This window comes from Onychostruthus taczanowskii, unplaced genomic scaffold, assembly GCF_017590055.1.
Source record: "Onychostruthus taczanowskii isolate IOZ18803 unplaced genomic scaffold, ASM1759005v1 scaffold166, whole genome shotgun sequence".
In the NCBI taxonomy this organism is placed as follows: Eukaryota; Metazoa; Chordata; class Aves; order Passeriformes; family Passeridae; genus Onychostruthus; species Onychostruthus taczanowskii.
Window position 1 is genome coordinate 163,979 of NW_024498862.1, and position 12,625 is coordinate 176,603.

The 12,625-nt window shown below is 52.0% G+C and overlaps 1 protein-coding gene across 2 annotated transcripts in view; it reads right to left on the bottom strand.

Moving 5' to 3' along the window:
- Positions 1-4,770: 4,770 nt before the first annotated feature.
- Positions 4,771-12,625, bottom strand: part of PHF2 (PHD finger protein 2) — a 52,763-nt gene continuing 44,908 nt past the window's right edge. The window contains exons 18-22 of one of the 2 annotated variants that reach the window (XM_041399595.1): positions 10,911-11,188; positions 9,820-9,915; positions 8,818-8,927; positions 7,406-7,667; positions 4,771-5,878 (exon numbers count right to left, since the gene is read on the bottom strand). In XM_041399595.1, coding sequence (XP_041255529.1) covers positions 5,790-5,878; positions 7,406-7,667; positions 8,818-8,927; positions 9,820-9,915; positions 10,911-11,188 — 835 coding nt within the window. In that variant the 3' untranslated portion in view covers positions 4,771-5,789. The remainder of the gene's footprint in view (positions 5,879-7,405; positions 7,668-8,817; positions 8,928-9,819; positions 9,916-10,910; positions 11,189-12,625) is intronic. The other variant, XM_041399596.1, reaches the window with a different exon arrangement.

The window sequence follows — 12,625 nt, forward strand, 5'->3', positions numbered from 1 at the left end:
ATGACACTTTTGTTCCATTTAGCAGCTGCTTGACCAATTTAATACCACAAAAGGAGATTAAGATCCAAAGTATGTACGGCTGTGTTATGAGTAACAGACGCTTAATAGCAATAACACTGAATAACAATTGCAAGTTTGGCTTTTAGCTATTATTATTGCCTAAGGCTGGTTTGTTTTCCATCTAAATAAATACATATCTGTATATTAAATGAATATACCTAAGGGCAAAGTTATGCATTTCCAGATAAACCCTCCAACTGTTCTAGATTTCTCAACCAAATCATTCTGGAAAATAATGCCTAGGAAGAAGTGCAATATGTCTTGTGAATCCATAGGTAGAGCCAAGCTCAAGAATTCTCCCATGGAGCCATGCAGAAAGGCTGCAGCCAAATTGACCACCCAGGGATCCATCAGTCACAAACTGGCTCACAGGAAAGCTAAGCACACTTTTCTAGAAGGAATGCCACTCTGTCCTGCCAGCCTGCCTTGGGTACACAGAATTAGCTCATGGGATGCTGGCAAGAACAGTGCTCCAAGAAAGAGCAAATCCTTCACCAGCAGCACCAACAACCCTTCTCCCTGTGGGAACTGCTGAATGGATAACATATAATTCCTGCCCCTGCTCACCTCCAGCGCCTGAGCCAGGGTCTACCTTGGGAAAGGGACCTGGGCCAAGGTTTATCTCATCCAGCACCGTGTGGCTGGGTTGGAAACCTGCAGCCCAGAATTGTCTGTTTATTTATGCCTGCAAATCCATTCTGTGCACGGGATTCCCGTGACTACCCAGGACAGGCATGTGTGTGGGAAGAGCCTCGTCCAGCCAGGCAGTTACTGACCATTGGGACCAGAGGGGAGACAGTTTTCAGACAGAAATCTCCTTGATTTCTGCATAAAAATAAATTACTGCTGACAAGACAGCTAGCATAGTCAGGGCCCTTTCATTACTGACTACACAATGAAGAAGTCCAGCCTGGCCTTGGACACTTCCAGGGATGGGGCAGCCACAGCTTCTCTGGGCAACCTGTGCCAGGGCCTGCCCATCCTCACAAAGAGACAATAAAAACTTGTCTATTGCAAGGATGCCTCAGGTCAGTGTGAGGTCTGTAGGAGTCCAGGGGGTCCTACCTGGAACACACCGGCAGAGCTCTGGAAGGAATAAGAGTGCAAAGCATTAGTGAGCATCAGGAGCTCAGTGGAAACAGGACTGCAACAAGGACAGCGAGACGTGGTGCTTTGAGAAGCATCAGGCATGAGGTCTGAGTCACTGCATGAGATAAACATCCCCATCTGATGTTGTTTCCTCCTCATATGCTACTGCACACAGCAAAAACATACTGAAAACAAACAGCAGTTTCTTCAGTGCAGTTAATTGCTTTGCTTGGGTCTATTTAATTCCCTGTTCAGTTTTAAGCATTGGACAAACAAACTCAAGACTTAATATTCTCCTTGTTTTAAACAGCAAATCTTATTCAAGAAGCGTTATTACAACTTTCTCAGGCACAGGATGGGATTGTTGGGGTGTCCCGTTCAGGGCCAGGAGTTGGATTCAATGGGCCTTGTGGGTCCCTTCCAGCTCGGGATATTCTGTGATTCCATGGTTCTTGTGTTACTCAAATGACATTTGTGTCACTGCTCAGAAGATGGAGAATCACAACATTTTTGGTGATTTAGTTCTCCCTCTCTGCACATAGCTCAGATGGAAAGACATGAGTCTGAAGGTCACACGCCACTTTCTCTTTCAACCTTTGTGGTTAGTGTTGGAAGTTGGTGGCCCTAAGAGTCATCAGCAACTTCCTGAAGCAGTCCTGGATGAGGGTGGGTTGTTGCTGGAGATTTAGAAAAGCATTAGAGAGAATCAAGGATTAAATGTGGAAATAGTCAGTTTAGACAATGGACAAGGTGGTTTTCAATTGTCTCCATGATAGACAAGCTGCAATGGAAGTGTCTGGCAGGGAAACAGCCTCTTGGAGAAACTAAGGTGTGTGACTGGGGAAAAAGAAAGGTTCCCTTTGTCTCAAGAGCAGAAAAGTCACCGAATGTGATGAAGGTTTAATCCCTGCAGATGGTCTTTAGCCACAGCATCTTTATTCACTCCTCACCAGCATCTGTCGAAGAGCTGTCATCACCGCTGATACCAAAAGCCAGGCAGGGAGTGATTTGTGCAAACCCTGCTCAAGATAACAAGCTGGTTAATGGTGATACTCCCTGTCAGCAGCCAGTTACACTCAGCCTGACAGTTCCCTTTCAGGCCTGGGGAGCTCTTATCCACTGTGACAGGGCCCCACGGGTGGAATGTGGGGAACAAAAGCCCTACACAAAGGGAGCACTTTGGGGCTGGAGCGTGTCTGGCTTCCCCAGGCTTCCAAGAGGCCACACAGTGATGGTGGATGACGAGGCTCTAATTAATATTTCATTCTCAGAGTAAGTTATCCCTTGGGGGAAGTTAAAGGTTTGCACATTTTGAGGCAAAGTACCGAGGCTGGTGATCTTGAATAAAGAAAGTGCGTTGAAAGGAGCTGCTGCAGTCTTTAACCCTGGGCAAGGGACATGTAAACCATACAGCATTAGTGCACAGTTTTAATTGTACAACTTGTTCTAGGTCCTATTTTAAGGTCTGCTCCCATAAATTCATACGTAAGTGCTTCTAGAAAACCTTCACCCCCTCTTCTCTTTCTGTCTCCTCAGGATTCAGACATCTGATATTCCACATCGTGTGGAAGGTTTGTTCTCCAAACCAACCCACTAAATGTGTTTTATGGCAGCAAATGAAGTGGCTGTGGGCTGGAACTGCTGAGTTCAGCAAAAAAAAAGGGAAAAGAATGGCCAGTGGAGGAGAGTTTCTACTGCACAGCCACATGCTCCCCACAGACAGCAGGAGGGCAGGGTCACTGTGAAGGGACAGTGAGTTTTGAGAGACCACAAAGCAAAAGAGCTGTGGCCATAGCAGGGGTCTGGCCCACGGAGCACACTGCCCAGCCAGTGGTGAGAAATGAGTGTGAACTCTTCTGCAGTCCAAAGATGAACCCAGGGTGCCCTGGTGACCTCAGGAAGAAAGTGTTTCCCTTGCGCTGTTAAACAGAGCTCATAAATGAAGAAGTAGGGAAAACACAAAGACTTTCAAGATGCGTCACCTAATTGACTCCTAAGTGACAGCTAATTATTTGATTGAGCTAAAGGTGAGAGGAAGACACGTGGTCACACACAGTCGGCAAACACCTGCAGTGGGAAGAGCGAGCCAAAAGCAAGCTCAGTGAGCCAGAGAGTGAGCCAAGAGGCGGACAGCCCCTGGTGGGTCCGTGCCTCTCCCCGAGGAGGAGTGCACCGTGGAGATCAATGCTTAGCAAATACAGTGAGTTGGGGCACAGAGGTACGTGAATTTTGACAGGACAATGACCTGAAAATGAGTCTTAAAAGTGTGTCTTCCCTGCAGGCTGGAAACAGAAGAAAATTTAATTCATTATAATTATTACTCTTTCAAGAGAAGAGGAGAAGCAGGCTTTCTCTTGTGATATGTAGAGAAGAACTTCCAAACAGTTTACACAAATGCTGTGAGTCCTGTGGGGCAGGCACTGAGGTCCGTGGCAGATGGAATGGAAAGAACAGGGCCTGCAGAGTGGGATGGCATCGGGCCACCGCTGGAAGCACCCCAGAGCCCAGGCAGAGCCTGCCCCAGCCAGGGGAAAGATGAATGTGAGACTAAGGTGTGGTTGTGCCAAATGCCAGCGTTGGAGTGATTCTTGTCAATATAAAGACAGAAACAACAGAAACATGAATGCTGTGAGTGTCGTTTACCAGGAGCAGCCAACAGCCTCTCCACATGTGTGCACAGAAAACACCTCCCTGGCCAGGCCATCCTTAGTACATCCTCAGGAGCAGAACGTTTATGAATTCACAGGTGCCAGTCACTGCAGAGGTAACAGCAAAGGTGAGCCCATGGCCCACACCGGCACTCCGGACCTTGTGGCAGCCCCAGCCTCCTGCCCAGGGAGGCTGGCACAGCGAGTGTCACCCCTTGTCCCTCCCTGGATGGGAGCGGCAGCTCTGCGCTGGTTTTCCAGCTCCTCCCGGCTGTTCCGTCCGGGCTGGGCGGCTCTGTGTGCCTGGGGGCTGCGGCAGGGCCGGCGGCGGGCGCTCCCTCTCCCCCGGCACAGCGCATCCTCAGCTTGGGCCCCTGCGGGTCCCTTCCAGCTCGGCGTATCTTGTGATGAGCCAGGACTGCTCGCGTGTCCCCGAGCCGCAGGTGCTCGGGAGGTTCCTTTTCGACGGATCCCATTTCCCCGGCTGTTTCTGAACTGTGAACTCCCCCAGCTGGCGATAGCTCGATATCGCCACCAGCCAGCGCAGCCTGCCCGAAATGTCCCATCGAGGACGGACTGCGAGGATTCCCCCCGGAGCCGGGGATGAGCTCTCGGCCGGTCCGGAGCAGGGGGCTGGGCAGAGGCTGTCCCTCGGGGCTGCTGCGGCCATCAGAGGGAACAGGTAACTGCGCAGGCTGCAGGTGGCCCGGGCCACTGCCAGCACAAGGTGTCCAAGAGCAGGGAGCAGAGTGAGGGGTGGGAATGGCCGTGCATGGCCCAATTCACCGGGGCTTCTCGTGGTGCTCTAGCAAGTATGGGGGTGGGTGACAGACGGGGCAGTGGCAGCAGAGCCACCCCCTGTCTGTGCTAGCGCTGGGTCCCTGCTCGCTCCTTCACCCATCCTCAGGGACCCCTGGCTGCCTCCCCACTCCTCCTTCACCAACCCCACAAAAAGTCCAGGCCCAGGCAATTGTGTACAAAACCTGAAATAGTTTTACTTTGCTTTCTTTTTTTTTTTTTTTTTCCTTTTTTTTCTTCTTTTTTTAAACTTTGCTCTAGGTTTACTTAAGATTTTGTGAAGTCGATACAAGAGCATTTGATATGAATCGGTAAATAAAACACCGTCATAGATAGATAGCCACGATAAACTTTGTTAGAAATGTACATGTTGCGAAAAAATAATAATACTAATAATAATAATAATAATCATAATCATAATAAAAAAAGCTGGCGCGACGCCCAGGCCGGCTTGGCCCTGTTGGCCCTGGTGGTGGCCCCGGTGGCCCTGGCACACAGTGGCAGGTGGCTCTGGTTCCCCGCAGGCGCCGCGCCCCAGTAATGTGTGTATATAAACAAAGCCCATAAGAAATGTACAAATATAAAAAGCTACAAACATTAATAAATTACATCGTCACAAAACACGGAAACACTCCACAAGGTGCTAGTAAAATAACTGTCTCCCTCCTCGTACAAGAAGTTACACAAAGAGCTGGTACCGGCGGGCAGCGCCCGGAGAGACCCTCCCCGTATAAAAACCCGGCGGTGGTTATTCCAAAAGCTATGTACAAGCTACATTCTAGGAAAAGGGGCCCGGCATGCGGCTGCGTGGGGCGGAGGCGGTGTCTGAGAAACGCGCCCGCCACCTCACCGCTCCACGCCTCGAGTCCTGCGGTCCCCTCCCGCCACGTGGCCTTGTGGCCCCTTCCTGCTCCTGGCACTGCCACCACAGCAGCTGCGGCCACCCGCCCTGCCTGCTGGCCGGGCGGGACCAGGAGCCCAAGGCCGGAGCCGGTGCTGGAGCGGGGGCCTGGCGCGCTCCTCCGTGGCCGAGATTAGTATTAACTTTTTGCGGCTAGTTGCTCTCAGCACTCTGAGAAAGGACATCTATATTAAAAAATATTTATAGCAGGATTCTGTACAGTCCGACCGCTGAAAGTTAAAGGGATTATTGTGGTGGTGGCCCAGAACTGGGTGGCAGCGTCCCCGGGGCCACTAGAGCAGCAGCTTCCCATTCCGGTGGATCTTCAGGATCTTGCCGAGCCGCTGCTTGGCCGTGGCCATCCCCTTCTTCGTACGCTTCCCTGGAAGGACAGCAGGGGTGGGGTGAGGACCCATGCCCACCCCACACCACCCCACAGGCACAGACCCTCCATATGCCTCCTGCCTCCATCTGCCTTCTGCCTCCATGGCCCTGCCGCCAGCCCAGCCCAGCACCTTCAAGGACACCCACCAGTAGCCCTCAGGAACGGGGCTGCTGGCCACAGGACAGGGCTTGGCTGGGAGCACAGCCCCTGGAGAGACAGCCCTGCTGAGCCAGGGTCCAGTGCACACCCACCCCCAGGGACACGTGGGGACACCTGCTCCGGGGAGGCACAGCTCTGCCAGGCACCCTCCTGCCCCTGCAGTTCCAGCCCTGCTGCCCTGTGCCCTCACCTGCCCTGGCTCGCTGCTCATGGTCGCCTGTTTGCCCACAGGGAGACAGTCAAGCCCAGCCTCACCACTGCCATTCTGCCCCTCAGGGAGAGGCTGCACGCACACGCAGACACACTGACACAGACACAAAGACACATTCCCTACAGCTCTTCGCAGCTCCAGGCTCCTGGGCGTATCTCTGCCTTGGACCTGTTTCCCACCATTTCACCACAAAAGCACAGTTCCAGGCAAATACATTCTTTCCACTTGAGCTCTGCAGAGAGCCACAGGTACCACCAGCTCCTGGCAGGACCCCAGCCCCTACCACAGGCCACACACATCCTGCCCTATGGCCATCCAAGCTGCCTGGGTGCTGTGCACTGCCTCTAATCTGCTCCACTCGAATACATGGAATTCAGGAAACATCTGCCACCTTGCCTCACTTGTCACTGGGACCTTTCCCAGTGGGATCACACACAATTTTCATGATACACAGTGCCTGTCCTACACACCTGCCTCAGTTACACTTCCTGAGCCAAGTTCAAATGGAGAGCAGGAGATCCCAGCCCAGACTCTGGGACAGCCTCAGCTTTCTCATGCTTTCCCTGTGACAGACAGCGAGCAACCTCTTCCTCTCTCCTGCCTCTGGTTGTAGTTGTGTTACTCCCAAGGTCTGATATTCCTCTGCTTCCTTGCAGCAACCCTCCAGAGAGATCTGCAGTGTGTCCTGCTTGTTCTACATGTCCTGGGAGGACTGTCCTCAGCTACAGTCGGCACAGAGCTGGTGTACAGCCACCACCAACACCACACTGCCTGCCCCAGCCCTGGGCAGAACAGCCTTCATGGATGCTTCCTCCCCTGGCCAAGGCTCCACCGGCCAGGCTGTCTGGGATGTGGCCCTGCAGGCGCTCCTCCTGAGCTGTGACCAGGCTGGGCAGTGCTCCTGCCAGGGGTACCCCACATCCTGCAACCAACAGCCCAGCACAGAAACACCTACTTGGCCCCTACTTGGCTGGCAGTGCCGGGACAGCCAAGGCCACAGGCCCCGTCTCTGACCAGATCCGACTTGCATCCACGTGCCTGCGCCTGCGCACGCCCACACCGCACGCTGCAGTGGAGGCCCTGTGGAAGGCTCGGGTTCCACGGCCCTTCACCCTTCCCCACTCCTGCACCACAACCCAGGCGTTTCCTGGTACCTTTGGCGGAGGCATTGTTCTGCGAGGATGATGAGGGTCTCCTCTGTGTGAGGAAAACACCGGGTGCCATCGGCTGCGATCCCCTGTTAGGCTGGGCGACCCCAAAGGTGCTGGCCCCTGCGGTGTACTCGTGATCTGTGAGGCTGCTGGCCTGTGACTCCAGCTTCGGCTCGGGGGAGCTGCCTTCCTGAGCCTCTTTGCTTGCGTTGGGGGCTGACAGCTTCTTTTTGGTATTTTTTTTCTTCTTGCCTTTTTGTTCCTCCTTTAAAATGACAAAGATGAAGCTCAGATTAATCCCCAGAAGACCTTTAGCTAGGGCAAGGGCGAGCGGCGTTGCTTAGGGTCCTGATACAACGACACGCCAGGAGTTGGCCATGGACAAGCGCTCGGGGGCTGCTCCAACACGTCTGGCTCACAGCTGCACACACACGTTTGCCTCTCGTGCCTCTACGTCCTCGCTCTGTGCGGGGCCTCCTCGTTCCTTACCACTGCGGCGAGCGGGAGCCAGCGGGGCAGCACCGACACCGCCCCGGCACAGCAGCGTGGTCAGCATGGGCAAATCTTTCCATCTTCCACAAAAACTGGCACTTCCTATCTTCGGGGATCTTCACACCCTTGCACAACAGCACGAAGGATATTAAACATCCCACTGATTCAGCCTCTGCTTCCTGCTAGGACACACATCATCTCCTACCTGTAACTGCACCTGGACATGCACACTGGGATGGCAGAGGTCTGCTACTGTCCTGTGTCCCTTGTCTACTTTCAGTTCCTTCTTCTTGAAACCCTGCCACCATCCTTAAAGCTCTTCCACTCAACAGTCCACATCGCAGAAGCCCAAGGCCACCACAGCCTGCATCTCCACCAGCTGGCTGAGCTGCCTCACCAACCTCGCTCCAGCAGACCTTGTCACCTTAGCATCTCACCATGTCACCTTTACGAGGCTTCTCTGACCCCTTCAGAGACCAGACACTTACCAAACATCCAAACTGCCCCAGTACCTTTCCTAAACTGACCCTTTGCTCACAGTTCACCGATCCTTTGGAAGCAAACCCTGACACTTCCCAGCAGCCAATCTGCAGACAGGCAATCACACCAGTCAGGCTCTCAAGTACACATCAAATACACTCCTTTGAGGCAGCCTTCTCCTGTTGTACCCCAGTAGCCATTCTCACGCCCTCATCCTTCCCTGTGCTTTTCTCTGTCCCTTGCTACCCTGTGACATGCTTAGGTGCGTTGTCACACCGCTGGGCTTGGATCCTGTTTATTTCCCTGAGACTGCAGAGCCTCGTGTCATTGGCAGGACCAAACACTAAACAGGGCTGGCACGGCACTAGGCTTGGGCACAGCTCTGCTGCTGGGGACAGGGCTCTCCTTTCCTGACAGCTCCCACTCTCCAGGCAACCTCTCACCTGCTGTGACAGCTTGGCGGCAGCGGCGGCGAGTCCAGTTTCGATGGAGGCGACTCTTGTGCCTTCTCGCACCGGTCTGTCCTGGCGGGGCACCGAGGGGCCAACCCGTGCTGCAGGGAGAGCAGAGGCAGGTCAGGGGCAGGAATGTGCCCGTGAGAGCAGCAGAGCCACCACAGGGCAGCGGGCTCTGCCCTGCTCAGCCAGGAGAGATGGGGCAGCCTCTGCCCTTCCCTTCCCCAGGTACGAGTGAAGGCACAAGAGCCAGCAGCCTCCAGGCACGGTGGCACGGGCAGAAGCTGCTGACAGAGATGTCACACAGCTGAGCAGCTCCACAGCCACCTGAAGCCAAAGCCACGCGGGTTTGTGCCCACATCCTGGATCATGAGTGTTATCTCCAAAGTGACAATGCTCACCTGCAGCTGGGGGAGGACATGCAGGGCCACAAGCTGATGAGACCACCCATGGGCTGCTTGTCACACCCAGCACACACAGAGGGTGCCCTGCTCATGGACCACAGGGGTCACAGGGGTCGAAGGGGTCTAGGGGCCCTCTTGCCTGTCACTACCCCTGGAGAGCTCCAACAAACCCAGGGCAGACCAAACCCTTCCAGATCATGAGCTTCGGCTGAACCTGGAGGAAACTATTCCTGCTCTCTCTCACTATTCCCACAGTCAACACCTGAAATCCACAGCAACTCAGCTGTCCAGGGCTTGATTCACTGTTACACCACTGCTATGGTGGCAGCCAAATGATCTATCACTAAGAGTGTGAGAAAAAATGAACCAACCAAGGAATTACTTTCTCCTGCCAGCTGATTGCAGGAGGAAGGCTAAAACTGCTTGGCAGGAATCCCAGTGCCTGGATCACCTCCCACTGCCCTGGAAAGGGTTAACCTTCATGTGATAAAGAAATCACTAGTTGTGTGTTACAGTTTCCACACTCCTTGAAAAATTTAGAGATTTGTATGACTTAGCCTGGGCAGCACAGACCACATCAACTTACCAGTTGGACTGTAAGGGGCATCATCTGAACTTTTCCTTTTCTTTGATCGGGACTTGAATACTGGATTATCTTCATCTGATTCCAGAGAAGGGTAAACTGCAGTAGGAAACAAAGGCAAGAGTTTCAGTTCAAGAAAAAGCTCTACCCTGCACAGAGGACCCTTGCTCTGTCCAGGTGCAGTGACCACAGGCATCACAGCTGCATGATCCCCAGAAGTGCCATTGAGCACTTCTGTCACAGCTGGGACACTCGGGACGTTCCTCTGCTCTCATCCACACATTACTATTGGGAGCTGCTGTCATTAAACTGTGACTGGCTCTCTGTACTCCTCTATAATCACAGGACATCCTGAGCTGAAAGGGAGCCAGAAGAATCATTGAGTCCAGCTTGGTTGCCCAGTGAAGCTGTGGCTGCTCCATCTCTGCAAGTGTCCAAGGCCAGGCTGGACAGGGCTTGGAGCAACCTGATCTGGTGGAAAGTGTCCCTGCCCACAGCAGAGGGTGGAACTAGATGGCTCTTGAAGGTCCCTTTGAACCTAAACCACTCTGTGATTCCTTGATAATTATGGCAGAACTGATGTAACTGCTGTAAACTGTCTTTGTGCCCATTTCTGCTGCAGATGCTTGCCATCTCTGCCAAAACTCAAAGCAACATTAGATTCCTTTTCCATCTACAAATTCAACTTCTCACTCCTCTCAGCTGAAGGTTTAATTGCTACTGTGCAGACAAGGAATTTTCTGTTACAAGTAGCAGTACCTGACCCACATTTCTGGGACAGTCCCCCGTTTCTGGGTTGACTGCTGCAGTTTCGAGGGCTCTCCATGTTTCTTGAGAGTTTCTCATTGTGCCACACCTCAAATCCAGCCTGCCTGGACGTCTGTGTGACCCTGGGCTCTGCAGCCACTCTGCTGTGACGTGTCTTTGCTCCCTTTGGTGTGCAGGTCCCTGTTCCATGCGCTGCTCCTACGCGTGCGCGGCCGATCCCGGAGTGGCAGGGTGGGAGGATGCCCCCACAAGCAAAGGGACATTCACCAACAGGACACGTCCAGGCAGCCCCAGGCACAGCCTCACTCTGCTTCCCTCCTACTCACCATAATCCGAGTCCTTAAAACAGGCATCCAAGTGATCCTGGTCCTCGTCGTAATCCTCGATGTCGATGCTGTTCTTTGTGCTTTTCTTCAGCAGACGTTTCCCAGCGTTTTTGTTGCCACCACCACCAGTTTTCTTCAAGTTTTGTGCGGAGAAGGAGTTGTTCTTCGCCTGATTGGTACCCCATGACGTCTGCAGGCAGGACTCTGAGGCCTGGAGGTTTGCCATAGACAGCATGCCCTGGATGGCTTCCTGCGTGCTGGGGGAGGCAGGTGGCTGGCTGTGGGGCACACAAGAGATGCCAGAGCACTTAGTGATTCCAGAAACACCAACCCCTCACAGGTAGCCAGGCAGCTGTGCTAGGAGAGACCCCCTGATTCCTCTGAGTAGCTGCACATTCCACCAGGGCCAGTGGGAAATTTTACAGGACAGGAACACCACAAAGAGCACCTCAGATGTGGGGGTGATGGCCTAGGAGCCAGGGAGATGTGGGCAGGTCCCTGGGGCTTTCAGCACTCTGGGCAGAGCTCAGGAAACTTCCCAAAGCCCACAGCAGAATCCCAGACAGAGCAGTGTCTCTCTACCAACTACCATCATCATCATCACCCTCCTTCTCCTCCTCCGCATCATCATCATCTTTAAATGTCTGTCTGTCTATCTATCTATCTATCTATCTATCTATCTATCTATCTATCTTTAATAATGTTATTTTTCTGTACTACCAAATCATCCTCCTCCTCATCATCATTTTTAATACTATTATTTATAATCTACATTATCAGCTCCTGTAAAAGGAGAGCTTATGCATCAGCACTGGTGGGGGATGTCAAGGGGGGCTCTACTCAAAACTACCTGGAAGTTTTTGGTCCCTGTTCACATCATGGGCTGTCACCACTCCAGGAGCTGCTGGAAATTAATTCTGAGACTGTCAGAACACATCATCCAGTATTTACAGAAGTTTGGAGTTTGGCAAGTTGTGAAACGCAAAAAAACCGTTGTTGTGGCAATAATATTTGTTACAATTGTTATACATTTGTTGTGCAATAGAAGCCACAAACATACAAGAAAATTAACAGCACCATGTCACTTTCTCCTACTTGAGCTTCATCTGGGCTCTGAATAATGTACAAGACCATAAAGAAAGTTTCTGGGCACTAATGGCATTTAGTCATGATCCTGAAAATGAGTTAAGACTAATTCAGAATTCGACAAACAGAAGAACATCAAAAAACTTATTTAGGAAAGAGTTATTTAAATCCCTCCAATATAATGCCTTCTCCTCTGCCTTCTCCCTGGCAAAGAAATATTATGCATCATCTACAAGGAATCATCATATTTTCTTCCAGCCTTTTTCCCTGAACTGTTTTTCCAAACACTGGACTCTCAAAACACTGCAAACAGACCATCAAATACTGACCACTAAATGGGCAAATCAGAGAGGAACTGCCTTAAGCAATACAAACTTCAACAAATAAATGGTGGGATATGATCAAAAACAGTGGTTCTGAGACTTAAACACCAACCTGAAGATGAGGAAATGTCTCAGAGCTGCACAAGGGGCAGAGTGTTTCTCATTAGGGCATGTGCTTGGTGTGCTTCCATCAGGAGTATTTCAGCTTTCCAATCCAAAAAAATTCAAGAAGACTCAGAAGCAATTTTGAAGCTCTGGAAGAGCCATATCCCCTTTCTGTAGCATCAGCAATGATTTTTAAAAAAA